The sequence below is a fragment of the Ovis aries genome, chromosome 2 (assembly GCF_016772045.2).
Source record: "Ovis aries strain OAR_USU_Benz2616 breed Rambouillet chromosome 2, ARS-UI_Ramb_v3.0, whole genome shotgun sequence".
NCBI lineage: Eukaryota > Metazoa > Chordata > Mammalia > Artiodactyla > Bovidae > Ovis > Ovis aries.
Window position 1 is genome coordinate 199,112,281 of NC_056055.1, and position 26,759 is coordinate 199,139,039.

Sequence of the window (26,759 nt, forward strand, 5' to 3'; positions counted from 1 at the left end):
ATATATATATAACTGAATCACTTTTCTATACACCTGAAACAAACACATTATAAATAAATCAATATTAAATTTAAAAAAGAAAAAGAAAACAAAAACCTTTTTTTAATTAAAAAAAATAGAAGCCCTGAAAGATAGAAAAAATAACCGCCCATCTCCTTTTTCTTTCTAAAGTAAACTTATGTTCACTTTTTATGTTGTTACTCTGAACTGCAGGAAGTGCATTCCTAGAAAGGAACATCTCTGAGAAAGGAGTAGCTTGCTAGTGATCTTCAGCATGCTACTTAATCTCTTTAAATAAAAGTGGGATGATAATCAGTTCAGTTGCTCAGTTGTGTCTGACTCTTTGCAACCCCATGAACCGCAGCAGGCCAGGGATGATAATAACTACAACAATAACATCTACCTTACAGGTGATTCTCTGAGAGAATCAGAGTTAAGGTATCTAAAATATCCTACACCATACTTAAAACACAGTAGCATAGTGAAAACACTCAGCAAATGGTAGTTACAGACTTAAATGATAAACAAACTCATCCAATTATCAGCTTTTTTCCCCTTACACGACTACTAGAGAGATTTACTGTGTCTGCCAAGGCTATTTAGCAGATCCTGGAGTTACAGCACAGTGAGTTTAATTCAAGAGAGAAACTCTGAATGCAGAGTGCTCAACTCCACAAGGATTCCAAGTCATTAATCTATCTGAGCACTCTATCACAGTCAGCTTTATAATTATCTGCAAATGGCATGAAATAAAACAAATATATATAAACATATGAAACAACTTTAATTATAAAAATAAAGTTTATTTAAATTCTATAAATATACACACACACACATACACACACAGAGTACCATACATTTACTTATTACATACAAATTCTGCTTCTCAACTACAAAATTATATATACAGTGTAAATAGTGGTAAGAATTCTTAAAGTCCCCTGTACTACTTTCATCCTAAGTCATATACTTGTTTTCCATCCACAATTGGACTGGGACTTAAAAATCCACATGGACATTTACTATAGCATTTGTTTCCTCCTAAAAAGAAACTCTAAAAAGCTATTATTAAACCAACAGTATGTCTAACAAATACTATTATCTTAGATCCAATAATATACAATATTTGAGATAAGCAAAAGGCTTTTAATCTGCTTCTACTTCATCAGTTCAGTTCAGTCGCTCAGTCGTGTCCAACTCTTTCTGACCCCACGAACTGCAGCACGCCAGGCCTCCCTATCCATCACCAACTCCTGAAGTCCACCCAAACCCATGTCCATTGAGTCGGTGATGCCATCCAACCATCTCATCCTCTGTCATCCCCTTCTCATCCTGCCCTCAATCTTTCCCAGCATCAGGGTCTTTTCATCAGCAATACTTTATTTCATATATAAAATTCCCTAGTCTTCCTACATTCCTAGTGATCTTAAAATGGAAACTAGGTCATGTTACTGAATCTAGTTCTCTTTTTTTCTTTTGGCCAGAAAGCCAAACACTGAAAATGCATTTTTTAAAAAAATTTTGCATCCCAATAGGTTGCTATGAATTAAGCCCAGCCTCCCAGGCCTGTCTTTATATAGCTAAGATACATGCAGGTGAAAAATAAAAGATTAGCTCAATTACTTGTCTTCCTACCACATAACCATTTAAAACAATTTTCCAAGGAGCAAAGTGAATTACATAATTGTGCTGACATCAGAGTCCCAATTTCTTTCCTTTAGCAACCTCCTTTTCTGTATATCTCAAAGACTACTGGTGATAATAACAGGGCACTAAGAAATGGATGACTGACAACAATGATGTATGTAGAAATACATATGTAGCAAATACTTCTTTCAAATAAACATATGCTCAAGGTCTGTATTTAAAGAACTGTATTGAGCGGTAACATCTCTCTAACTACTGTATTCCAAACACAACTAATACAGTGCCTGGTATACAGCAGGTGTTTAATATGTACTATTACATACACAAATGAATAAATGGTGTGGAAAAAAAGTAGTGTATTCAACTCAATGCTGGTTCAATGGCTACTAATGTCCACTTCAGTTTGGGGGACTACTTACAAAAAACTGATAAAGGAAAATGACAGAACAATATAAAATTCTTGTAGGAGTGATAATTTTGCAAATCTATCAAAAGATAATTATCACATATTAAAAATGAAACACAGATAATCGTGAATTTATGTCCATCTTGGGGTTAATAATAAGCCCTGAGACAGAAAATATTGGTCCGTGCACAGCAGCTGCCCAAGCTCCTTCCCCAGCTGAGGGACTTTATATAGAACAGTAAGTAAATAAAAGTTTCTGAGCCATTCCAGTATTCCCGCTGTTCTGATATATGAGAGACAAGTTGTAGGCAATATCTCTTCGTAAGTCTATCTGGTCAATTTCTATACCCTAGAGGGGAAAATACAAAGATGAGTATATTTCAAACTGACAACCTGGACAATTTTATGGCAACTAAACAGCTTTTGTTAAGTGTTCAAAAAACTATTAAAATTCATATTACTGAAAAAATTTATAAAACTAGGCATATACCTTGAATATACATTTTTATCAAGTAATGCTGACTTCAGTTAATTGTTATAGTAACTGTTTCATCAAATATTTTAAAATGTCTAACCAATAAGTTAAAGAAAAAAAGTTTCATTCACAAGACATAGCAGAATAAACACCAAATTAATTAGGATTTAAGAGTAAAAAAATGAAACCTTAAATACAGTTGAATAAAAATATAACCTTGGTAGGAAAAGCCCTTTTAAGTATAATAAATACCAAAGGTAGGAACTAGAAAGACTGATATGACTTCATAAAAAATGTAAAACTTCTGCATGTGGAAAAAAAATAACACAAATGACCAGATGAGAAAAAAAAAATCTGTACTATATAACAGAAAGGCATATAAAACACAGGTCTAGGAGGGCATACACCAAATTGATTATAATGACTACCTATGGGTGTTGTTACTTTTTTTTCCCCTACTTAAATAATCCAACCAATGACCTCAATGGAGTAGATTAAATCTATGTTCCTATTCTTCTCCACACAAAATTTTGGAGTCAACTAAGAACATTTGCACCAATGAAAAATGTTGCCCTATAAAGCTTAAGGAGCAATACATAAATTATTTATGAAGTTAAGAACACAAAGGTATATGTATTTCATCAGGAGAACTATAAGAGTAGGTATTCATTTGCCTAATGACTAAAGTTGAACAAGGGTAACAGAAGAGAGTTGTGAGGGAATGTGGGATGATGAGTGCAACTTTTAAAACTGAAAAATGATAACATGCTTCCTTCAGAAATTAGGCTTTAAACACAGATTATCACAGTATTGGCAACACTTCACCCTATATTACATTAACTTAAAACTACGTTTATACTGATCTTTAATCTCTCTAAAGAAGTATGTTAGCTACACTTTTGAACTTGAAAATGAATAATGGCTACAGAACTCAATACTCAGGGTTCCTGTGTACCAGCTCACACCTGTAAATCACAGGGGCTATCTCAGGATAACTGAAATGGTTATAACCACAAGTCATATGTGTCCACATGGTCGCCTAGGTCAGTAGGTGGCTTGTTGCCGAACATAATTAAATAAGTGCATTCAATAAGGGGAGAATACATTTTTAATATATAAGCTATGATTAATTTCACTGTCTGGACCACAGTACTGAGCTAACTGCAACTTATTGATAGATGAAGTGTCTCCTCAGTTTTTCAAAGTAAATCATACAGTACCTCTACCACAAGTGGAGGGAGCTCCAAGGCCTTCTGATAATAGTGGATTGCAAGATGTTGCAGCCCCAGTTGGTGCAGGGCACGGCCCAAGTTGTAGAATGTCTCCTGGCAAGGCCCACGTAAACTGAGGTATCGATTAAGAAAGGAAAAGCCCTACCAAAGAAAAAAGATAATAATTCAATAGTTCAGTCATTTGACAAGCAAATGCAGGGGCAGGAATACAATTTTCTATTTTTGGCTACGCTGTGCAGCATGTGGGATCTTAGTTCCCCAATCAGGGACTGAACCCGCATCCACTACATTAGAAGTGTGGAGTCTTAACCAATGGACCACCAGGGAGTCCCCAATTTTTTTTTTTAAGACAGTCTCACCCTAAAAGAATATATGTCTGTGGTACAGTGTCATATCATAATATAGTTCAGATTTCTTCTGAAGGCGAAAAGGTGGTATTTTTTTTTAACTAAAGAAAAAAAAATTCACAGAAAACAAAGCCAAATGTTACAACTAGCTATCAAAGACCCATAATCTAAAACAGAGAATATATATTTTTATGGTTTCAAGTTGGTTTTTGTGGCATTAGAGGCTAGTAAAAGTTTAGGTTTGAGATACATGTCTAAAAGCTTGACCAAAATATAAACCCCAAACTCTTATGATGATAATTTAGAAAGTTGCATCCTCAGGAGCAAACTCATTTGAGTATATCTGACCTTTCTGGTTACATACCTCTCAGAGCCTTAATAACTTCTTAATGTTAAAAAACTTGATTTTCTTTTTTCCCCTCTGAAAGCTTCTGACTCAATAGCTTTATGGAGAAACTGATTATTTCAGAGCATAGCTATAATGAAGCAGCCTCCCTGTGTGTCACAGCATCCAAAAAAGCAACTTGCTTCTTCACTTCTTCCTGTATTCACTTTCCCGTTCAACGCAACTTCAAGTTCTACCATGCACAGAAAGCTACAAATTGCAAGATGCCAGTAACTGATATAAGCAATTAAGCAAATATATTACCTGAGAATTAAATCAACAAATTTGTATGTATAAAAAATAAAATGCAGTTATTTCCTGGGTGATCTGGTATGTAATAATAAATGGTCACAAATTTTTCTTAATAAATTAATAAATAATAAAAATTAAGGAATTTGTTAGAATTAATGCATTCTAGGAATAAAAAGTATGCTCAATAAACATGTCATATTTTCTGCATGATAAATGAATCCATTTGAGTACATGAATATGACTTCTACTGAAAAAACATGGTTCTCTGCTAAGTAATAGCAGACAAGCTATTAATCTCAGAAGAATCAAATCTATGTGTTTAAAAATGAGAAATTCAAAGACAAATATCTAAGAAAGAACATTTACTTTCCTTCCCTAATTACTTAAACAGGTATATACATGCATCAAACATAAAAACTGAAATAAAAGCAAAAGTTTTGAGGATACAGTGTTGAATGAGACAGACCAGATCTCTGATCTCTTGGGGTTTATATTTTCACTAGAGGAGACACGTTATGTTAAGAAGGTAAACAAGAAAACAAAAAGGTAGCACAAACTGCTTTACGAACTAAGACTTTAAAAGAGCAATTTGTGGTGATGACGTAAGGAAACAGTCACACAAGCCCGAATCCAAACATTATTGCATGTCTATATTATTTTTAAAAACTAATTAAAAAACTCTTTAGGACCTGGAAGGTTGGAAGCCTCTGAGGCTCCAGAATACAAGAAAGCCTTCACAGGATTCCCTAAGATTCTGCCTGAGCCTTCTCTTCTGATCTGGCTGTGCATCCTTTCCACATGGCTGTGTAAGTCTTGGCCAGGAGTACTCCTATATGTTGATCCATGAGTGCTGAACACAGGAATGGATACTCCCAACAAGTGCACTAAGCAGATACTACTTTTTTTTTTTAATGTTGAGGGTTTGGGGTTTTTTTTGCTGTTTATTATTATTATTTTTTTTACAATACTGTATTGGTTTTGCCATATGAATGGCAAAATGAATCCGCCACAGGTGTGCATGAGTTCCCAACCCTGAACCCCCCTCCCACCACCCTCCTCATATCATCTCTCTGGGTCATCCCAATGCACCAGCCCCAAGCATCCTGTATCCTGTATCAAACCTAGACTGGCAATTCGTTTCTTACATGATTATATACATGTTTCAATGCCATTCTCCCAAATCATCCCACCCTCTCCCTCTCCCACAGAGTCCAAAAGTCTGTTCTACACATCTGTGTCTCTTTTGCTGTCTCGCATACAGGGTTATCATTACCATCTTTCTAAATTCCATATATATGAGTTATTATACTGTATTGGTGTTTTTCTTTCTGGCTTACTTCACTCTGTATAATAGGTTCCAGTTTCATCCACCTCATTAGAACTGATTCAGATGTATTCTTTTTAATGGCTGAGTAATACTCCATTGTGTATACGTACCACAGCTTTCTTATCCATTCATCTGCTGATGGACATCAAGGTTGCTTCCATGTCCTGGCTATTATAAACAGTGCTGCAGTGAACATTGGGGTACACATGTCTCTATCAATTCTGGTTTCCTTGGTGAGTATGACCAGCAGTGGGATTGCTGGGTCATAAGGCAGTTCTATTTACAGTTTTTTAAGGAATCTCCACACTGTTCTCTATAGTGGCTGTACTAGTTTGCATTCCCACCAACAGTGTAAGAGGATTCCCTTTTCTCCACACCCTCTCCAGCCTTTATTGCTTGTAGACTTTTGGATCGCAGCCATTCTGACCTCATTGGTACCTCATTGTGGTCTTGATTTGCATTTCTCTGATAATGAGTGACGTTGAGCATCTTTTCATGTGTTTGTTAGCCATCTGTATGTCTTCTTTGGAGAAATGTCTACTTAGTTCTTTGGCCCATTTTTTGATTGGGTCGTTTATTTTTATGGAATTGAGCTGCATAAGTTGTTTGTATATTTTTGAGATTAGTTGTTTGTCAGTTGCTTCATTTGCTATTTTCTCCCATTCTGAAGGCTGTCTTTTCACCTAGCTTATAGTTTCCTTCATTGTGCAGAAGCTTTTAATTTTAATTAGATCCGATTTGTTTATTTTTGCTTTTATTTCCTGTATTCTGGGAGGTGGATCATAGAAGATCCTGCTGTGATTTATGTCGGAGAGTGTTTTGCCTATGTTCTCCTCTAGGAGTTTTATAGTTTCTGGTCTTACTTTTAGATCTTTAATCCATTTTGAGTTTATTTTTGTGCATGTTGTTAGAAAGTGATCTAGTTTCATTGTTTTACAAGCGGTTGACGAGTTTTCCCAGCACCACTTGTTAAAGAGATTGTCTTTACTCCATTGTATATTCTTGCCTCCTTTGTCGAAGATAAGGTGTCCATAGGTGTGTGGATTTATCTCTGGGCTTTCTATTTTGTTCTATTGATCTATATTTCTATCTTTGTGCCAGTACCATACTGTCTTGATGACTGTGGCTTTGTAATAGAGCCTGAAGTCAGGCAGGTTGATTCCTCCAGTTCCATTCTTCTTTCTCAAGATTGCTTTGACTATTCGAGGTTTTTTGTATTTCCATACAAATTGTGAAATTATTTGTTCTAGCTCTGTGAAAAATACCGCTGGTAGCTTGATAGGGATTGCACTGAATCTGTAGATTGCTTTGGGTAGTATACTCATTTTCACTATATTGATTCTTCTGATCCATGAACATGGTAATTTCTCCATGTATTAGTGTCCTCTTCGATTTCTTTCATCAGTGTTTTATAGTTTTCTATATATAGGTCTTTAGTTTCTTTAGGTAGATATATTCCTAAGTATTTTATTCTTTTCATTGCAATGGTGAATGGAATTATTTCCTTAATTTCTTTTTCTACTTTCTCATTATTAGTGTATAGGATTGCAAGGGATTTCTGTGTGCAGATTTTATATCCCACAACTTTACTATATTCTTTGATTAGCTCTAGTAATTTTCTGGTGGAGTCTTTAGGGTTTTTTATGTAAAGGATCATGTCATCTGCAAACAGTGAGAGTTTTACTTCTTTTCCAATTTGGATTTCTTTTATTTCTTTTTCTGCTCTGATTGCTGTGGACAAAGCTTCCAGAACTATGTTGAATAGTAGCAGTGAAAGTGGGCACCCTTGTCTTGTTCCTGACTTTAGGGGAAATGCTTTCAATTTTTCACCATTGAGGATAATGTTTGCTGTGGGTTTGTCGTAGATAGCTTTTATTATGCTGAAGTATGTTCCTTCTATTCCTGCTTTCTGGAGCATTTTTATCATAAATGGATGTTGAATTTTGTCAAAGGCTTTCTCTGCATCTATTGAGATAATCATACGGCTTTTATTTCTCAATTTGTTAATGTGGTGAATTACATTGACTGATTTGCAGATATTGAAGAATCCTTGCATCCCTGGGATAAAGGCCACTTGGTCATGATGTATGATCTTTTTAATGTGTTGTTAGTTCTGACTGCTAGAAATTTGTTAAGGATTTTTGCATCTATGTTCATCAGTGATATCGGCCTGTAGTTTTCTTTTTTTGTGGCATCTTTGTCAGGTTTTGGTATTAGGGTGATGGTGTCCTCATAGAATGAGTTTGGAAGTTTACCTTCCTCTGCAATTTTCTGGAAGAGTTTGAGTAGGATAGGTGTTAGCTCTTCTGTAAATTTTTGGTGGAATTCAGCTGTGAAGCCGTCTGGACCTGGGCTTTTGTTTGCTGGAAGATTTCTGATTACAGTTTCAATTTCTGTGCTTGTGATGGGTCTGTTAAGATTTTCTATTTCTTCCTGGTTCAGTTTTGGGAAGTTGTACTTTTCTAAGAATTTGTCCATTTCTTCCACATTGTCCATTTTACTGGCATATAATTGCTGATAGTAGTCTCTTATGATCCTTTGTATTTCTGTGTTGTCTGTTGTGATCTCTCCATTTTCATTTCTAATTTTATTGATTTGATTTTTCTCTCTTTGTTGCTTGATGAGTTTGGCTAATGGTTTGTCAATTTTATTTATCCTTTCAAAGAACCAGGTTTTGGCTTTGTTGATTTTGCTATGGTCTTTTGTTTCTTTTGCTTTTATTTCTGCCCTAATTTTTAAGATTTCTTTCCTTCTACTAACCCTGGGGTTCTACATTTCTTCCTCTTCTAGTTGCTTTAGGTGTAGAGTTAGGTTATTTATTTGACTTTTTTCTTGTTTCTTGAAGTATGCCTGTATTGCTATGAACTTTCCCCTTAGCACTGCTTTTATAGTGTCCCACAGGTTTTGGGTTGTGTTTTCATTTTCATTCATTTCTATGCATATTTTGACTTCTTTTTTTATTTCTTCGGTGATTTGTTGGTTATTCAGAAGCATGTTGTTCAGCCTCCTTATGTTGGAATTTTTAATAGTTTTTCTCCTGTAATTGATATCTAATCTTACTGCATTATGATCAGAAAAGATGCTTGGAATGATTTCTATTTTTTTTAATTTATCAAGGCTAGATTTATGGCCCAGGATGTGATCTATCCTGGAGAAGGTTCCGTGAGCACTTGAGAAAAAGGTGAAATTCATTGTTTTAGGGTGAAATGTCCTATAGATATAAATTAGGTCTAACTGGTCTATTGTATCATTTAAAGTTTGTGTTTCTTTGTTAATTTTCTGTTTAGTTGATCTATCCATAGGTGTGAGTGGGGTATTAAAGTCTCCCACTATTATTGTCTTATTGTTAATTTCCCCCTTCATACTTGTTAGCATTTGTCTTTTATATATTGTGGTGCTCCTGTATTGGGTGCATATATATTTATAATTGTTATATCTTCTTCTTGGATTGATCCTTTGATCATTACGTAGTGGCCTTCTTTGTCTCTTTTCACAGCCTTTGTTTTAAAGTCTATTTTATCTGATATGAGTATTGCTACTCCCTTCTTTTGGTCTCTATTTGTATGGAATATCTTTTTCCAGCCCTTCACTTTCAGTCATATGTGTCCCTTGTTTTGAAATGGGTCTCTTGTAGACAATATATATAGGGGTCTTGTTTTTGTATCCATTCAGCCAGTGTTTGTCTTCTGGTTGGGGCATTCAACCCATTTATGTTTAAGGTAATTATTGATAAGTATGATCCCACTGCCATTTACTTTATTGTTTTGGGTTCGGGTTTATACACTCTTTTTGTGTTTTCTGTCTAGAGAATATCCTTTAGCATTTGCTGGAGAGCTGGTTTGGTGGTGCTGAATTCTCTCAGCTTTTGCTTGTCTGTAAAGCTTTTGATTTCTCCTTCATATTTGAATGATATCCTTGCTGGGTACAGTAATCTGGGCTGTAGGTTATTTTCTTTTATCACTTTAGGTATGACTTGCCATTCCCTCCTGGCCTGAAGAGTTTCTACTGATAGATCAGCTGTTATCCTTATGGGAATCCCCTTGTGTGTTATTTGTTGTTTTTCCCTTGCTGCTTTTAATATTTGTTCTTTGTGTTTGATCTTTGTTAATTTGATTAATATGTGTCTTGGGGTGTTTTGCCTTGGGTTTATCCTGTTTTGGACTCTCTGGGTTTCTTGGACTTGGCGGGTTATTTCCTTCCCCATTTTAGGGACGTTTTCAACTATTATCTCCTCAAGCATTTTCTCATGGTCTTTCTTTTTGTCTTCTTCTTCTGGGACTCCTATAATTCGAATTTTGGAGCGTTTCACATTGTCCTGGAGGTCTCTGAGACTGTCCTCATTTCTTTTAATTCGTTTTTCTTTTTTCCTCTCTTATTCATTTATTTCTACCATTCTATCTTCTATTTCACTAATCCTATCTTCTGCCTCTGTTATTCTACTATTTGTTGCCTCCAGATACTACTTTTGAAGCAGGGTAATAAAAGCATTAAGTATATTCATTTTTAAAGAACATAAAATCAAGTAATGAGGAATCCAAATGAATTACCTGCACAATAAGAGCATGTCTCTTCAATACATACTTCTGGGATGCCATGTGAATAAAGGTTAGGCCTATACAGAGGTTATAGAGAGGTTCCTGGGGATGGGTGCGAAAGGCCTGCACATACTGTCCTGAAAAATGAGCAGTGATATTAGATGACAGGACAAAAACACAATTCCTTATTTCTGCAACACTTACTCAAAAATAGTTTAAGGTAAACAAACATTACTATCACTTTAACAGATACAAAGGTTATATTCCAAAATATCAACCAGATGCATATTAATAGGAATTTTAAAATATATAACATGTAACAAAAAGAGAAGGATTTATCCATCAACGTAATTTGACCATGATGATCAAAACTGAGTACAAAAGTCACTTTTCTAAAGGTACAGTTTGACATTTCCAAGTAGAGTAGTACTTCAAAAATAAACAATTGAATAACTGTGATCATAAATCTACTTTACGATCTCAAATCTTTTAAAAAACTAATGGGGGAATGTGTCCGTTGGTGAATTCTTTCATTAAATTAACTGAGACCTGTCTTATAGATGCTAATGTGATAGAACATGGAGGTGAGAAAAATAGTTTTTTTTTTTAAGTTTATGGGTATTATTGTCTCAAACATAGCAACTGTTTTTCCTGAGAAGAGCTAAATGTATCTAATAACAAGATAAAAGCTCAGGGTTTTATGAATTCCATATACTCTAAAAAACTATCTCATGTCAAAAGCCTAACTGTATGAGAGAGGAATTTTAGCAAATTTTTCTTGTAAAGGAATGATCTATAATTTATCATACAGATAAGAAAACTTCTATTCCAGAAGAAACAGCACTGTAAAGTGTCCTTAGCAGCACAAATGGTAGACTACCATTTGGACTTTCTATTCTAATCTCTTTTATATATAGTTTTCTTAATATTAAACTAATAATTCCAAAAAAGTATATACAGCGAAGAAAAGCTTCAACATCTGATGTTCAAGATTACTGGCTGAACAACTATAAAAACAGCAACCATACACAAGAAACATTAAAGCATGAAACAGCCAAAATCACAGTATACTCAGAAGTGAATCTGGCAATATATTTTATTGCCAGCAGCAGGAGATACATGCCTCATTTTAAGTTTAAACTTTTGGTTAAGTATTTTTCTACTTGCTTGCTCCTGGTTCCTTATTACAGAAATTTCCTATAAATCGGTAATGAATTTTCCCTCTGTTTAATTATTAATAAGAATTATAAAGACTTCTCTCACACTAATCAGAATGGCCATCGTCAAAAAGTCTAAAAACAATAAATGCTGAAGATGCTGTGTAGAAAAGGGAACTCCCCTTCACTGTTGGTAGGAATTACATTTGTTCAGCCACTATGGAGAACAGTATGGAGGTTCCTTAAGAAAACTAAATATACAACTACTATATATGATGCTGTGAAAGTGCTGCACTCAATATGCCAGCAAATTTGGAAAACTCAGCAATGGCCACAAGACTGGAATAAGTCAGTTTTCACTCCAATCTCAAAGAAAGGCAATGCCAAAGAATGCTCAAACTACTGCACAATTGCACTCATTTCACATTCTAGTAAAGTAATGCTCAAAATTCTCCAAGCCAGGCTTCAGCAATACATGAACCGTGAACTTCCAAGTGTTCAAGCTGGTTTTAGAAAAGGCAGAGGAACCAGACAGCAAATTGCCAACATCTGCTGGATCATGGAAAAAGCAAGAGAGTTCCAGAAAAACATCTATTTCTGCTTTATTGCCTATGCCAAAGCCTTTGACTGTGTGGATCACAATAAACTGTTGGAAATTCTGAAAGAGATGGGAATACCAGACCAACTGACCTGCCTCTTGAGAAACTTATATGCAGGTCAGGAAGCAACAGTTAGAAGTGGACATGGAACAACAGACTGGTTCCAAATAGGAAAAGGAGTATGTCAAGGCTGTATATTGTCATCCTGCTTATTTAACTTAGATGCAGAGTACATCATGAGAAATGCTGGGCTGGAAGAAGCACAAGCTGGAATCAAGATTCCCGGGAGAAATATCAATAACCTCAGATATGCAGATGACACCACCCTTATGGCAGAAAGTGAAGAGGAACTAAAAGCCTCTTGATGAAAGTGAAAGAGGAGAGTGGAAAAGTTGGCTTAAAGCTCAACATTCAGAAAATGAAGATCATGGCATCTGTTCCAAACACTTCATGGCAAATAGATGGGGAAACAGTGGAAACAGTGGCAGACTTTATTTTGGGGGGCTCCAAAATCACTGCAGATGATGACTGCAGCCATGAAATTAAACGACGCTTACTCCTTGGAAGGAAAGTTATGACCAACCTAGACAGCATATTCAAAAGCAGAGACATTACTTTGCCAACAAAGGTCCATCTAGTCAAGGCTATGGTTTTTCCAGTGGTCATGTATGGATGTGAGAGTTGGACTGTGAAGAAAGCTGAGCACTGAAGAATTGATGCTTTTGAACTGTGGTGTTGGAGAAGACTCTTGAGAGTCCCTTGGACTGCAAGGAGATCCAACCAGTCCATTCTGAAGGAGATCAGTCCTAGGTGTTTTTTGGAAGGACTGATGCTAAAGCTGAAACTCCAGTACTTTGGCCACCTCATGAGAAGAGTTGACTCACTGGAAAAGACTGATACTGGCAGGGATTGGGGGCAGGAGGAGAAGGGGACGACAGAGGATGAGATGGCCAGATGGCATTACCGACTCGATGGACGTGAGTCTGAGTGAACTCCAAGAGCTGGTGATGGACAGGGAGGCCTGGTGTGCTGCAATTCATGAGGTCGTAAAGAGTCAGACGTGACTGAGCGACTGAATTGAACTGATGATTCAGCAATCCCACTCCTGGGCACATATCCAGAGCAAAACACAGTTTGGAAAGGTACATACACACTCACATAGCCAAGATTTGGTAGCAACCTAAATGTCCACTGACAGATGAATGGATAAAAAATCTGGTACATATATTCAATGGAATATTACTCGGCCATTAAAAAGAATGACATAATGCCATTTGTCACAACATGAGTGGACCTAGAGATTATCATACTGAGCTAAGTAAGTCAGACAAAGACAAATACCATATGAGATCACTTACATGCAGAATCTCAAAAAAAAAAAAAAAGAAAAGGATACAAATGAATGTATTTACAAAACAGAAACAGACTCACAGACTCTAAAAGCAAACATGGTTACCAAGGCAGAAAGGTGGTGGTGGTAGGGATAAATCATGAGTTTGGGATTGACATACACACTACTACACTTGAAACAGATAGCCAACAGGGACCTACTGTATAGCACAGGGAACTCTACTCAATATTCTGTAATAACCTAAATGGGAAAAGAATTTGAAAAAGAACATATATGTATATGTGTAAACAAAAAAAAATCAATGCAAGAAAAAAAAAGACGTCTCCTAAAGGAATAAACTATCAAAGAATCTTAAGTCCCTTTTTATACTATAGCAAATTAAAATCATTTAGCAAAGCATCTATAACTAATGAAAATTATTTTGAGAACAAACAAGCCTAAGTCATGCTTTAAAGTCCTACTTCAAAGACCTACTTTAAAGACTTACTTTAGCCTTTTGAAACCAAAGCATCACAAGAAAAATAAATATTTATTATAATTACTGTGAATACTTAAAACCACTTACTATATGTACTAGACATTATTTTAAGTACTTTATATTAAGTCATTTAATTTTCACAATAATCTACCAGGTTATCTCCATTTCAAAGATACAGAAACCAAAGCAGAGGGAGGGAGACAAAGTCATGTGCCAGGACACTCACCAAGTGCATGCTTAAAACTACCAGATACAAATGCATTGTGTCCATTTAAGACACATAGGGCATGATTATCTGGGTTTTTCAGCATTAAACGGAGACAAAAGCGATGATGTCTTACTTCTTGGGAATGCATGGTAACTTGATTGAAAATGTTCCAGAGCTGGGGTTTATTGACGTTTTCCATTACCATTATTCTAAAATTGCAAAAAGAGAATGAGGGTAAAAAATAGCGTACAGAGAAAAAACATCTTGATTTTTAAGACTGAAACCCTTCAGTGCTATCCTATCAACACTGAAATTCACCACCCTCAATAAGGGGTATGTAGTGTTTCTCTATCTTGTTTCTGCTTTTCAACAAACGTTTAAATCAAAGAAACAGAATCAAGAGGTTTAAGTTTTATCTCTTCTCCCAACCCACTCATAGCTGCAATACAGTGAACACTGAATAATAATGTATATCAGACACTGGACAACTCATTTAACTCTCACAATAACCTATGAGGTGGTAATATTCTGATGCCTGTTTTACCATAAAAAATGGGGAGACTGAGGCACAAATGTTTAAGTAAACCTCTTATGGGAGTATATGCTCTCTTATACTGCTTCCAAGAACCACCAATGAACTGAATTAATCTGTACGCAAGAGTTACAGAGCTTACTAAATCTTGAGCATGTAAAATTAAGTCAAAGTAAATATACATGCTTCATCAAAGAATCTGATTAAAATAAGTTATTGGAAAATCACCTGATATAGTTGTATGCCTTTCTGAAATTTTTGTCCAGAATTGCAGCAGACAGACCAAAGTATTCTAACTCTTTGCGTTTTGGCTTGTCTTCATAAAATGAGCAGTATTCCAGTGAAGAATCAACAAGTAACTCAGCCTCCTGGAACCGGGATAGGTCACATAAGGAGTATATGGCCTTCAAAAGCAGGTTCCACCAGTCATCTTTTGTCAAGACACTCGTGAGTACAGCAAATATTGCTAAAATGAGACCAATGAAGATCAGTTAGGATACTATATTTACAGAAGTAGCAGTATCACAAAGAAAATTAACATGATCTAGTCTAAAGTTAAATTAAGTTGAATAACCATGGCCCTAGAGGACTGAATTCTTGCCAACATTCTTCTGACAATAACGAGGAGGAGGGACTGCTTTTCACTCCCTCAACATGAGTCCTTCTGCTCTACCTGAAACAATCTGCAGTCCCAGGTAATCCTCACTTCTGATTCATCCTCGGTAAAGTCCAGCTACATCATTTGTGTTTTTCAGGGCTTGCTTGGATATATGTACCTTCAGGGCAGAGCAAGGGTGCTTTCCATGACTGAGGTCAGATATGGGAATGTGCACATACAAGGCATTCAAATGTTTACCAAACAAAGGATTTCAAATTCATACTTAATCTTCTCTTCCTTATTTGTCTATAAGAAGCCTTCCTTTTACAGCCTATGAGAAATACCAAAAGCCATAAAAATTTTTTTTACCACCTTCAATTCAATAATTCTCTGAGACTCTATCCTAAATAACTACTCAGAAATACGGATAAATCTATAGGCATAAAGATGATCACTATGGTATTACTTAGTCGGATGGCATCATCGACTCAATGGACAAGAGTTTGAGGAAACTCCAGGGGACAGTGAATGACAGAGAGGCCTGACGTGCTGCAGTCCATGGGGTCACAGAGTTGGACACGACTGAGTGACTAAACAAAAACAATGGTATTACTTAGAAAAGAAAATTATCAAAATAATAATAATTTAATAATAATTTAACAAAAGGGAATGATTAAACAAATTATAAAACTACTATCCAATGGAATATGACACATTCCTTAAATATAACAGGTACAAAGAGACTAGAACATGAGAAAATATTGAGTGAAAAATTAGTACAAAGATGTATGTGTATGCTCAATCATGTCTGATTCTTTTGAAAACCCCATGGACTATAGCCCACCAGGCTCCTCTGTTCATGAAATTTTCAAGACAAGAATACTGGAATGGGTTGCCATTTCTTTCTCCAGGGGATCTTCCTGACCCAGGGATTGAACTCACATCTCCTGCATCTCCTGCACTGGCAGGCGGGTTCTTTACCACTGATCCACCTTGGAAGCCCCAGTACAAAGATACATGTAACATCAAGTGACCGAGATAATCCTACCATGATGCACTGGTATAATGCGATCCTCATCATGACGAAACTATTAATAACAAAACAAAGACCTTATGAGCTTGAGAAAAACCAACAATAACCCTGAAATGAGGAAACAGTGAAAGAGGAAACAGGCAGGATCAGATAGAGAAAAATATAACTTGAGGAAACATAGTCCAAAATAACGTGGGCAGACACTGGGTTAAGTACAGAATCAATGAACTCAAGAGACAGCAGGGCTCTAAAGCTAGATTACAAGCATCTGAGCCCACATTCCTATCCTCTGACTCTCTTCCCCCACAATATCTTGCTTATGTCCTTATATTGTGCTTAACAGAGATTCAGCTCATCTGGATTCTAAAACTTTGTCCATTGCAGACTGCCATGTTGGTAACAACGGTTTAATTAATATCTGTGGACATGATTAACAATGAAATAACTTTCTGCTAGACTGGTAACTCTAGTTTATAGCCTAGGTCTTTTTCCAAAGTTCTCCTGAGTAATAATGTCACCCAACATCCTTGATCCTTTTCCACCTAAAAATAGATGGTTTTAAAGTCGCATAGTTGAGATTGGGCCAAAGCAACTTATTTGCAGAATTTCTATGACTGTTGCTACATCTGTCAAAAATGAATTTAACAGAGACAAATTCATTTATCTTAGAGCTTAACATATGCAGTTGAAGTAACCAGACAAATAAAGCAATCTGTATTATCATCTAATTATCACAAATTTCTTAAAATAGGGTATGGTTTATTCTTATAAAGTCAAAATCAAAAGATTGTTTTAGTTTTTTGACAGAAGGATCTAAGTATACACCTGCTTTTACATTTTCTTACACTGAAGTATATACATACAACCTTTCTTTCTTTTTTGAAAACACCAAATGAGTTTATTTTTCCTAAGGGATCTAGACTAGAAAATATAATTTTCAATAAGATTACTGTCATGTGCTACTTCATGAGTTTTTTTTTTTCCAACTCAGCCAAGTTTTACACAATAAAGCAAATGAAAGTAATTACCTTTTGCATCACAATTTGCTGACTCTTGGTCATTGTTGTCTGATATTTTGTCTCTTGACACTTTAATAAGGTAGAGATGCCTCTCTCCAGATTTGGAACTGGATATCAAACAGACTTGGGCTCTATTCATTGCTACCTGAATTAAAGATAATTGAAAATTTTCAGTCATGTGTGTGTATGCTAAGTTGCTTCAGTTGTGTCTGATTCTTTGTGACCCAATGAACTGGCCCACCAGGCTCCTCTGTCCATAGGGATTCTCCAGGCAAGAATACTGGAGTGGGTTGCCATGCCCTCCTCCAAGGGATCTTCAATCCAGGGATCGAATGCATGTCTCCTGTGGTTCCTGCACTGCAGGTGGGTCCTCTACCGCTGAGCCACCAGGGAAACATTTTTAGTCCATAATTTTTTAAAGAAAATCTATGGGAAACAAGTATCACAAATGTGTCTGAAAGCTTCTTTAGTACGGGGAATAAAACACCAAGTATCATGTATATGAACACCTAAGAGAATGAATAGATTTATTTCTTCCTTGATAAAGGAGTCCAAGTCACACTACCCACCTTAGTAAGGAAAAAGAAAGCCATTCACATTCTGTTTATCTTACACACACCCACAGACAGTTAACTATCTCCCTGTAAAAAGCCAGACTCAGAAAAGATGTCATACCCAGAAAACATCTTTGCAAAGTAAACAATATTGCCACACAGTAGTGTCCACAGGGCCAATAATGGACACCATGATGGTTCTCATTTTTCTAAATATGTACTAGCAAAGATTTTATTTTACAATCTGTAGTCAAGTTCATACTTTCATGTAGACTTTCAATTACATACCATTAATCTCTAGGTTGTCTGCCTTTTATCTGACTTTAACTTTAAAAAGTTCAAGAGTAAAAGGGAGTTACAAAATAGTTATGATCTATGTTTAAACCAAATTCTAAACACTTAAAAAGTCAACAAGGCTAATATAAAGACAGATTACTACCTACCTTTAAAAGCATGGCTAACATGGTAAGCAAGGTATCCACATAACCATACATTTTGCCTTGTGAAAATAACAGAGTAGAACGTTGAAGCAGTAACTTCAGTTCCTAAGGAAATAAGCATAGGATAGTGCGACAAGATTCTTCTGTTTCAAGTTGTTTGGCTTGCACAGGAAAGCTATGTCTTAGAAACTAAACCTTAAGAACATCTGCTTTGTGATCTCCCACAAAAATTAAAACCCAACATTTTAAAAACTATAAATTACATTAATAATTACAATGTTAAGTTGTTGTAACTTAAGATTCAAAACCATTTTTCAAAAACCTGAATGTAATACACTAAAATTAAACTTGGTTATAAGCTGGAGAGACATCCCTAAAGTCTCTAAAATATAAGAAAATTCTAAAATATAGCCCACCGAGAAAAACTTCCACATTGCATGGCCTACCTGCTGCGCTGCGTTTGCATCTTGTGCTAATGTATCTGGATCATACATTGGTTCCAGGGCTTCCAGAGCTTTCTCGGGACGACCCAGCTGCTGCTGAAGGGTGGAAAGTGAAATTCTTGCATCCAAATGTAGAGGGGCCAGATCAACCACTTTGCTATAGCTTTCGGCAGCACGCTCCATGTAGCCTAAGGCCTTTAAGCATTCTAAAACGATGTTAAAATAAAGATTTGTAAGAGGGCCAAAATTATTTCTCCATTTTAAAAGAAATGTTACAGCAATATAAAAATTATAACAAGAAGGAGATTAATGCATATATCTGTATTTTAAAACAACTATCCCTTCCAATCTCTATGCTATAAGTATGTGATCATTATCTAAATACACAATTTGGTGTTCTGCTTTATTTACTTATATTAGGCTTTCAACATTTCCCTGTGCCTTCACTGGCATTCTGACTGGTTACAATATTCAATTAAATTTATTATTTACTTAACCATCAGTTCAGTTCAGTCATTCAGTTGTGTCCGACTCTTGGCGATCCCATAAACTGCATGCCAGGCCTCCCTGTCCATCAACAACTCCTGGAGTTCACTCAAACTCAAGTCCATCGAGTCGGTGATACCATCCAGCCATCTCATCCTCTGTCATCACCTTTTCCTCCTGCTTCCAATCCCTGCCAGCATCAGAGTCTTTTCCAATGAGTCAACTCTTCGCATGAGGTGGCCAAAGTACTGGAGTTTCAGCTTTAGCATCAGTCCTTCCAAAGAACACCCAGGACTGATCTCCTTTAGAATGGACTGGTTGGATCTCCTTGCAGTCCAAGGGACTCTCAAGAGTCTTCTCCAGCACCATATTTCAAAAGCATCAGCTCTTCGGTGCTCAGCTTTCTTCACAGTCCAACTCTCACATCCATACATGACCACTGGAAAAACCATAGCCTTGACTAGATGGACCTTTGTTGGCAAAGTAACGTCTCTGCTTTTTAATATGCTATCTAGGTTGGTTATAACTTTCCTTCCAAGGAGTAAGCGCCTTTTAATTTCATGGCTGTGGTCATCATCTGCAGTGATTTTGAAGCCCCCCAAAAATAAAGTCTGACACTGTTTCCACTGTTTCCCCATCTATTTCTCACGAAGTGATGGGACCAGATGCCATGATCTTCGTTTTCTGAATGTTGAGCTTTAAGCCAACTTTTTCACTCTCCTCTTTCACTTTCATCAAGAGGCTTTTGAGTTCCTCTTCACTTTCTGCCATAAGGGTGGTGTCATCTGCATATCTGAGGTGATTGATATTTCTCCCAGCAATCTTGATTCTAGCTTGTGCTTCTTCCAGCCCAGCGTTTCTCATGATGTACTCTGCATATAAGTTAAATAAGCAGGGTAACAATATACAGCCTTGACGTACTCCTTTTCCTATTTGGAACCAGTCTGTTGTTCCATGTCCACTTCTAACTGTTGCTTCCTGACCTGCATATAGCCTTCTCAAGAGGCGGGTCAGGTGATCTGGTATTCCCATCTCTTTCAGAATTTTCCACAGTTTATACTTAACCATACTGCTTGGCATTTAGGTTATTCCTCAATTTTCACTCTAATAAATAACCCTACAGTAAACATCTTCATGTATATAAGTCGGAGTTCACAAACTGGGAGACCAATTTAACCCACAGGGACACTTTGTTGGGCCACAGTACTGTTAAAAACAGTAAACTGTCTACATCTTTAAAAGTTGGTATTTTTTTAAAGAAATCCAAGTTACAGCATTCTTTCAGAAAATCTGGGTTTGGCAACAGTTGAGTCCCTTCATTCCCACATGCTGCATCAGCCAAGCCAAGAAACAGCGGTACCCTTTAGACAGGGCTCTCCAGTTCCCCACCTGCCCTGGGCCTCTCACCTACTTCATTCACTTCTGTTACTTGCCAGGCTCCTGAGTTTTGTGATCTCCAATATAAAATCTCTCCTCGCCTCATTCAATTACTTCCTCAGAATAAGTCCTTAGAGGTGAAGTTATTGGGCCCTATTCCTCATACTTTATGCCAATCAATCATTAAGTCCTACAATTCGATGATGAATTCCCAGTAAGCATTTCTTCTTCCCACCCAAACAGCCACAGCACTTACAAACACAGGCCCTTTCATATCTTTCCTTCTCACTGCGCTGATCTCCTAAGATGGTATTTTGCGTCCTACTATTTTCTCAAACCTCAAATTTCTCAAATATCTCCTCACCACTATCTTCAGGTTAAACTCTGGTAATGAAGGAAGGCTACTAAATATGGGTGAATCACCATGATGGAATTACTCATAATTTTTCACTTATCACTTTGAAAGATACTTCATTATGCTACAAGCATTAAATTCCTCTAATCATGTTTCTTCTCTAGTGTTCCAAATTTCCTTATGATTTTTAGACAATACTGAGGTTCTACCTCGCACTCATGTAAAGTTACATATGTTCAACATAGAAAAAGCATTTATTAGTATCATGATTATAATTAAAGAGGATTTAAAAACATCTACTGCTAGTAACAAGAGCAGGTTCAAAACCACAGCCCTACGGAAGGCAATAAAAAATTTAATTCCCTGTTTATGTCTTTTAAAATTAAAAACCTACAAATTATGTAACTTTTTACGTAAACTTATGTATGTAAACTTTTACATCTGTATTCCTGTTCAGTCATCCAAATAAAGTGTTATCTTAACCATTAAGTGCTCTGTTATTTCATATCTGTGATATGGTCCACTGGAGAAGGGAATGGCAAACCACTCCGGTATTCTTTTGAGAACACCACGTACAGTATGAAAAGGCAGAAAGACAGGACACTGAAAGAGGAACTCCCCAGGTCGGTAGATGCCCAATATGCTGCTGGAGATCAGTGGAGAAGTAACTCCAGAAAGAATGAAGAGATGGAGCCAAAGCAAAAACACCACCCAGTTGTGGATGTGACTGGTGATGGAAGCAAGGTCTGATGCTGTAAAGAGCAATACTGCATAGGAATCTGGACTCTTAGGTCCATGAATCAAGGCAAATTGGAAGTGGTCAAACAGGAGATGGCAAGAGTAAACGTTGACATTTTAGGAATCAGCAAACTAAACTGGACTGGAATGGGTGAATTTAACTCAGATGACCATTATATCTATTACTGTGGGCAAGAATCTCTTAAAAGAAATGGAGTAGCCAACATAGTCAACAAAAGAGTCGGAAATGCAGTACTTGGATGCAGTCTCAAAAATGACAAAATGATCTCTGTTCATTTCCAAGGCAAGCCATTCAATATCACAGTAATCCAAGTCTATGCCCCAACCAGTAATGCTGAAAAAGGTGAAGTTGAACGGTTCTATGAAGACCTCCAAGACCTTCTAGAACTAACACCCAAAAAAGATGTCCTTTTCATTATAGGGGACTGGAATACAAAAGTAGGAAGTCAAGAAACACCTGGAGTAACAGGCAAATTTGGCCTTGGAGTACAGAATGAAGCAGGGCAAAGGTTAATAGAGTTTTGCCAAGAGAATGCACTGGTCATAAAAAACACCCTCTTCCAAAAACGCAAGAGAACACTCTACACATGGACATCACCAGATGGTTAACACTGAAATATGATTGATTATATTCTTTGCAGCCAAAGATGGGGAAGCTGAATACAGTCAACAAAAACAAGACCAAGAGCTGACTGTGGCTCAGATCATGAACTCCTTATTGCCAGATTCTTACTTCAATTTCTTAAAATTGAAGAGTAGGGAAAATGACTAGACCATTCAGGTATGACCTAAATCAAATCCCTTATGATTACACAGTGGAAGTGAGAAATAGACTTAAGGGCCTAGATCTGATAGATAGTGCCTGATGAACTACGGAAGGAGGTTTGTGACACTGTACAGGAGACAGGGATCAAGACCATCCCCACGGAAAAGAAATGCAAAAACGCAAAATGGCTGTCTGAGGAGGCCTTACAAAAGAAGAGAAGCGAAAAGCAAAGGAGAAAAGGAAAGATATACTCATTTGAATGCAGAGTTCCAACGAACAGCAAGGAGAAACAAGAAAGCCTTCCTCAGTGATCAGTGCAAAAAAAATGGAGGGAAACAACTGAATAGGAAAGACTAGAGATCTCTTCAAGAAAATTAAGAGATACTAAGGGAACATTTCATGCAAAGATGGGCTCAATAAAGGACAGTAATGGCATGGACCTAACAGAAGCAGAAGATATTAAGAAGAGGTGGCAAGAATACACAGAAGAACTATACAAAAACGATCTTCAAGACCCAGATAATCACAATGGTGTGATCACTCACCTAGAGCCAGACATCCTGGAATGTGAAGTCAAGGGGGCCTTAGGAAACATTACTATGAACAAAACTAGCCGAGGCAATGGAATTCCAGTTGAGCTATTTCAAATCCTAAAAGATGATGCTGTGAAAGTGCTGCAACTCAATATGCCAGCAAATTTGGAAATTCAGCAGTGGCCACAGGACTGGGAAAAGGCAGCTTTCATTCCAATCCCAAAGAAAGGCAATGCTAAGAATGCTCGAACTACCAAACAATTGCACTCATCTCACATGCTAGTAAAGAAATGCTCAAGATTCTCCAAGCCAGGCTTCAACAGTACGTGAACCGTGAACTTCCAGATGTTCAGGTTGATTTTAGAAAAGGCAGAGGCACCAGAGATCAAATTACCAATATCTGCTGGATCATCAAAAAAAGCAAGAGTTCCACAAAAACATCTATTTCTGCTTTACTGACTATGCAAAAGCCTTTGACTGTGTGGATCACAACAAACTGCAGAATATTTTTCAAGAGATGGGAATACAGACCACCTGACCTGCCTCTTGAGAAATCTGTATGCAGGTCAGGAAGCAACAGTTAGAACTGGACATGTAATAACAGACTGGTTCCAAACAGGGAAAGGAGTACGTCAAGGCTGTATATCGTCACCATGCTTATTTGGCTTATATGCAGAGTACATCATGAGAAATGCTGGGCTGGAAGAAGCACAAGCTGGAATCCAGATTGCTGGGAGAAATATCAATAACCTCAGGTATGCAAATGATACCACCCTTAAGGCAGAAAGTGAAGAAGAACTAAAGAGCCTCTTGATAAAAGTGAAAGAGGAGAGTGAAAAAGTTGGCTTAAAGCTCAACATTCAGAAAAGATCATGGTATCCGGTCCCATCACTTCATGGCAAATAGATGGGGAAACAGTGGCTAACTTTTTTTTTTTGGCGGGGGGGGGGGGTGGGGGCTCCAAAATCACTGCAGATGGTGATTGCAGCCATGAAATTAAAAGATGCTTACTCTTTGGAAGGAAAGTTATGACCAACCTAGACAGCATATTAAAAAGCAGAGACATTGCTTTGCCAACAAAGGTCCATCTAGTCAAGGCTTATGGTTTTCCCAGTAGTCATGTATGAATGTGAGAGCTGGACTATAAAGAAAGCTGAGCACCGAAGAGCTGATGCTTTTGAAATATGGTGCTGGAGAAGACTCTTGAGATCCCTTGAACTGCAAGGAGATCCAACCAGTCCATCCTAAAGGAGATAAGTCCTGAGTGTTCATTGGAAGGACTGATGTTGAAGCTGAAACTCCAATACTTCGGCCACCTAATGTGAAGAGCTGACTCATCTGAAAAGACTCTAATGCTGGGAAAGATTGAGGGCAGGAGGAGAAGGGGACAGCAGAGGATGAGATGGTTGGATGGCATCAGTGACTCAATGGATGGGTGTGGGTGAACTCTGGGAGTTGGTGATGGACAGGGAGGCCTGGAGTGCTGCGGTTCATGGGTTCACAAAGAGTCAGACACAACTGAGCAACTGAACTGAACTTCTTGGAAGAAAAGTTATGATCAATGTAGATAGCATATTAAAAGCAGAGACATTAATTACTTTGCCAACAAAGGTCCATGTAGTCAAGGCTTTGGTTTTTCCAGTAGTCACGTATGGATGTGAGAGCTGGACTTATCAAGAAAGCTGAGCACTGAGGAACTGATGCTTTTGAATGTGGTGTTGAAGAAGACTCTTGTGTGTTCCTTGGACTGCAAGGAGATACAACCAGTCCATCCTAAAAGAAATCTGTTCTGAATATTCATTGGAAGGACTGATGTTGAAGCTGAAACTCCAATACTTTGGCTACCTGATGTGAAGAAGTCACTCATCTGAAAAGACTCTGATGCTGAGAAAGACTGAAGGCAGGGGAAGAAGGGGACGATGGAGGATGAGATGGTTAGGATGGTATCATTGACTCAACGGACACGAGTTTGAGTAAACTCTGGGAGTTGGTCATGGACTGAGATGCCTAACGTGCTATGGTCCATTGGGTCGCAAAGAGTCAGACATTACTGAGCAACTGAACTGATACTGATCTGTGATATATCTCAAAATATCAATCAGTGCTCCTCTATTTATAGAGAACTTTCTGCTACTATATAGTACTTCAAAATATTTTAAATATTAAAACTGTGTCATTATACAATATTTGAAACAGAGACTATTCAAATTTTAAGGTATCTCTTATGTTGATTCAATAGGAAATCCTATTAGAATATTTTTGCTTTTCCTACATTTCTGGAAGAGATTTAGTAGTTTTTCTCAAGCTGTTTTTCCCACTCTCAACAATTTATTTCAGATTACTCTGGATTTAGATGCACTGAAATAATTTGACAGATAAAACCCAATCTTCATTGGACTTGCTCAAAAAACACTGAAAATATATTAACTTTTCCCTCAAAATAACATTAAATATAAATCCTTAGAAGCTCTTCAAAAATTAGATTGCACTCTAAGTCTGACAATCTATTACTAAAAATCAGAGCCTAAGGTTAAAACAGCTAAAAGATAGGTATTTACAGTATGTTTTAATAGAGACATGTTAGTCCTTTTATTTCACTCAGGTACCATTAAGTGAATCATTCCCCAATGCATTTGTGAGGGAAAATCAGTTAGTGGTGAATCCAGACAATTTAAAATACTGACTTCCAAAAAACTGCCCTGAAACCAGAAGTATTTTCACAAAGACATTAACATTTTATAATAACTATTACCATCTTGGGGAAGTAAGTTCTGGCCTGCTTATGTGATTAAAACTTTCCCTTCCTACAAAAAAGAATTACCTGCATGCCGAAGCCAAACCACTGCGAGGTTGTATCTTTCAGAGCAGACCAGTGCACTAAGGAGGGGAAGTGCAGAATTATATTCACCAACATCCAGGAAAGCTTCAGCAACATCAAGATAGAGGTCTCCCATGTCTTCAGGATTCTGTTCCACTAGTGTTGTCAACAGAGGCTAGACCCCAAAGTAACAGTCTAAAGTCAAGCATTCATTACAAATAAACACATCTACTTGTATTTCTTTTTAACATATACACCAGTTATCTGAGGTGAATCTAAAAGGAGCAAGGCTTAATAAAAACAGCTTAACATGATCATTTCTTAAATCATTACTGTGTCTCTATTATAAAGAATTCATACTGCCATCATTCATTCACTCAACACATTACTTCTGAAGACATGTTATAAGGCAGGCATTGCAGGAGCTAAGACAACACTGATCTGCTGTACTCCCCCTCAAGCAAGTCAAGCAAGCCCATATCGCAGGGCTTCTGTGTTTGCTGTTTCCCCAGAAAGCCGTTCCCTCCGTTACCTGCTTGGCCTATTCTTCACTTCCTTCATGTCATTCAAATGTTACTTTCAGGGGAGGCTTTTCTTCACCAATTTAATATAACTGCAACTCCTCCCACCCCCAATATTTCCTATTC

At 37.1% G+C, this 26,759-nt stretch overlaps 1 protein-coding gene across 1 annotated transcript in view; it reads right to left on the reverse strand.

Annotated features, from left to right (window-relative positions):
* Positions 1–782: 782 nt before the first annotated feature.
* The window catches only part of GTF3C3 (general transcription factor IIIC subunit 3), a 36,758-nt gene continuing 10,781 nt past the window's right edge, over positions 783–26,759 (reverse strand). The window contains exons 10-18 of the mRNA XM_060411244.1: positions 26,116–26,287; positions 19,022–19,224; positions 18,575–18,680; positions 17,591–17,722; positions 15,160–15,397; positions 14,418–14,608; positions 10,619–10,743; positions 3,749–3,901; positions 783–2,402 (exon numbers count right to left, since the gene is read on the reverse strand). Coding sequence (XP_060267227.1) covers positions 2,280–2,402; positions 3,749–3,901; positions 10,619–10,743; positions 14,418–14,608; positions 15,160–15,397; positions 17,591–17,722; positions 18,575–18,680; positions 19,022–19,224; positions 26,116–26,287 — 1,443 coding nt within the window. The 3' untranslated portion in view covers positions 783–2,279. The remainder of the gene's footprint in view (positions 2,403–3,748; positions 3,902–10,618; positions 10,744–14,417; positions 14,609–15,159; positions 15,398–17,590; positions 17,723–18,574; positions 18,681–19,021; positions 19,225–26,115; positions 26,288–26,759) is intronic.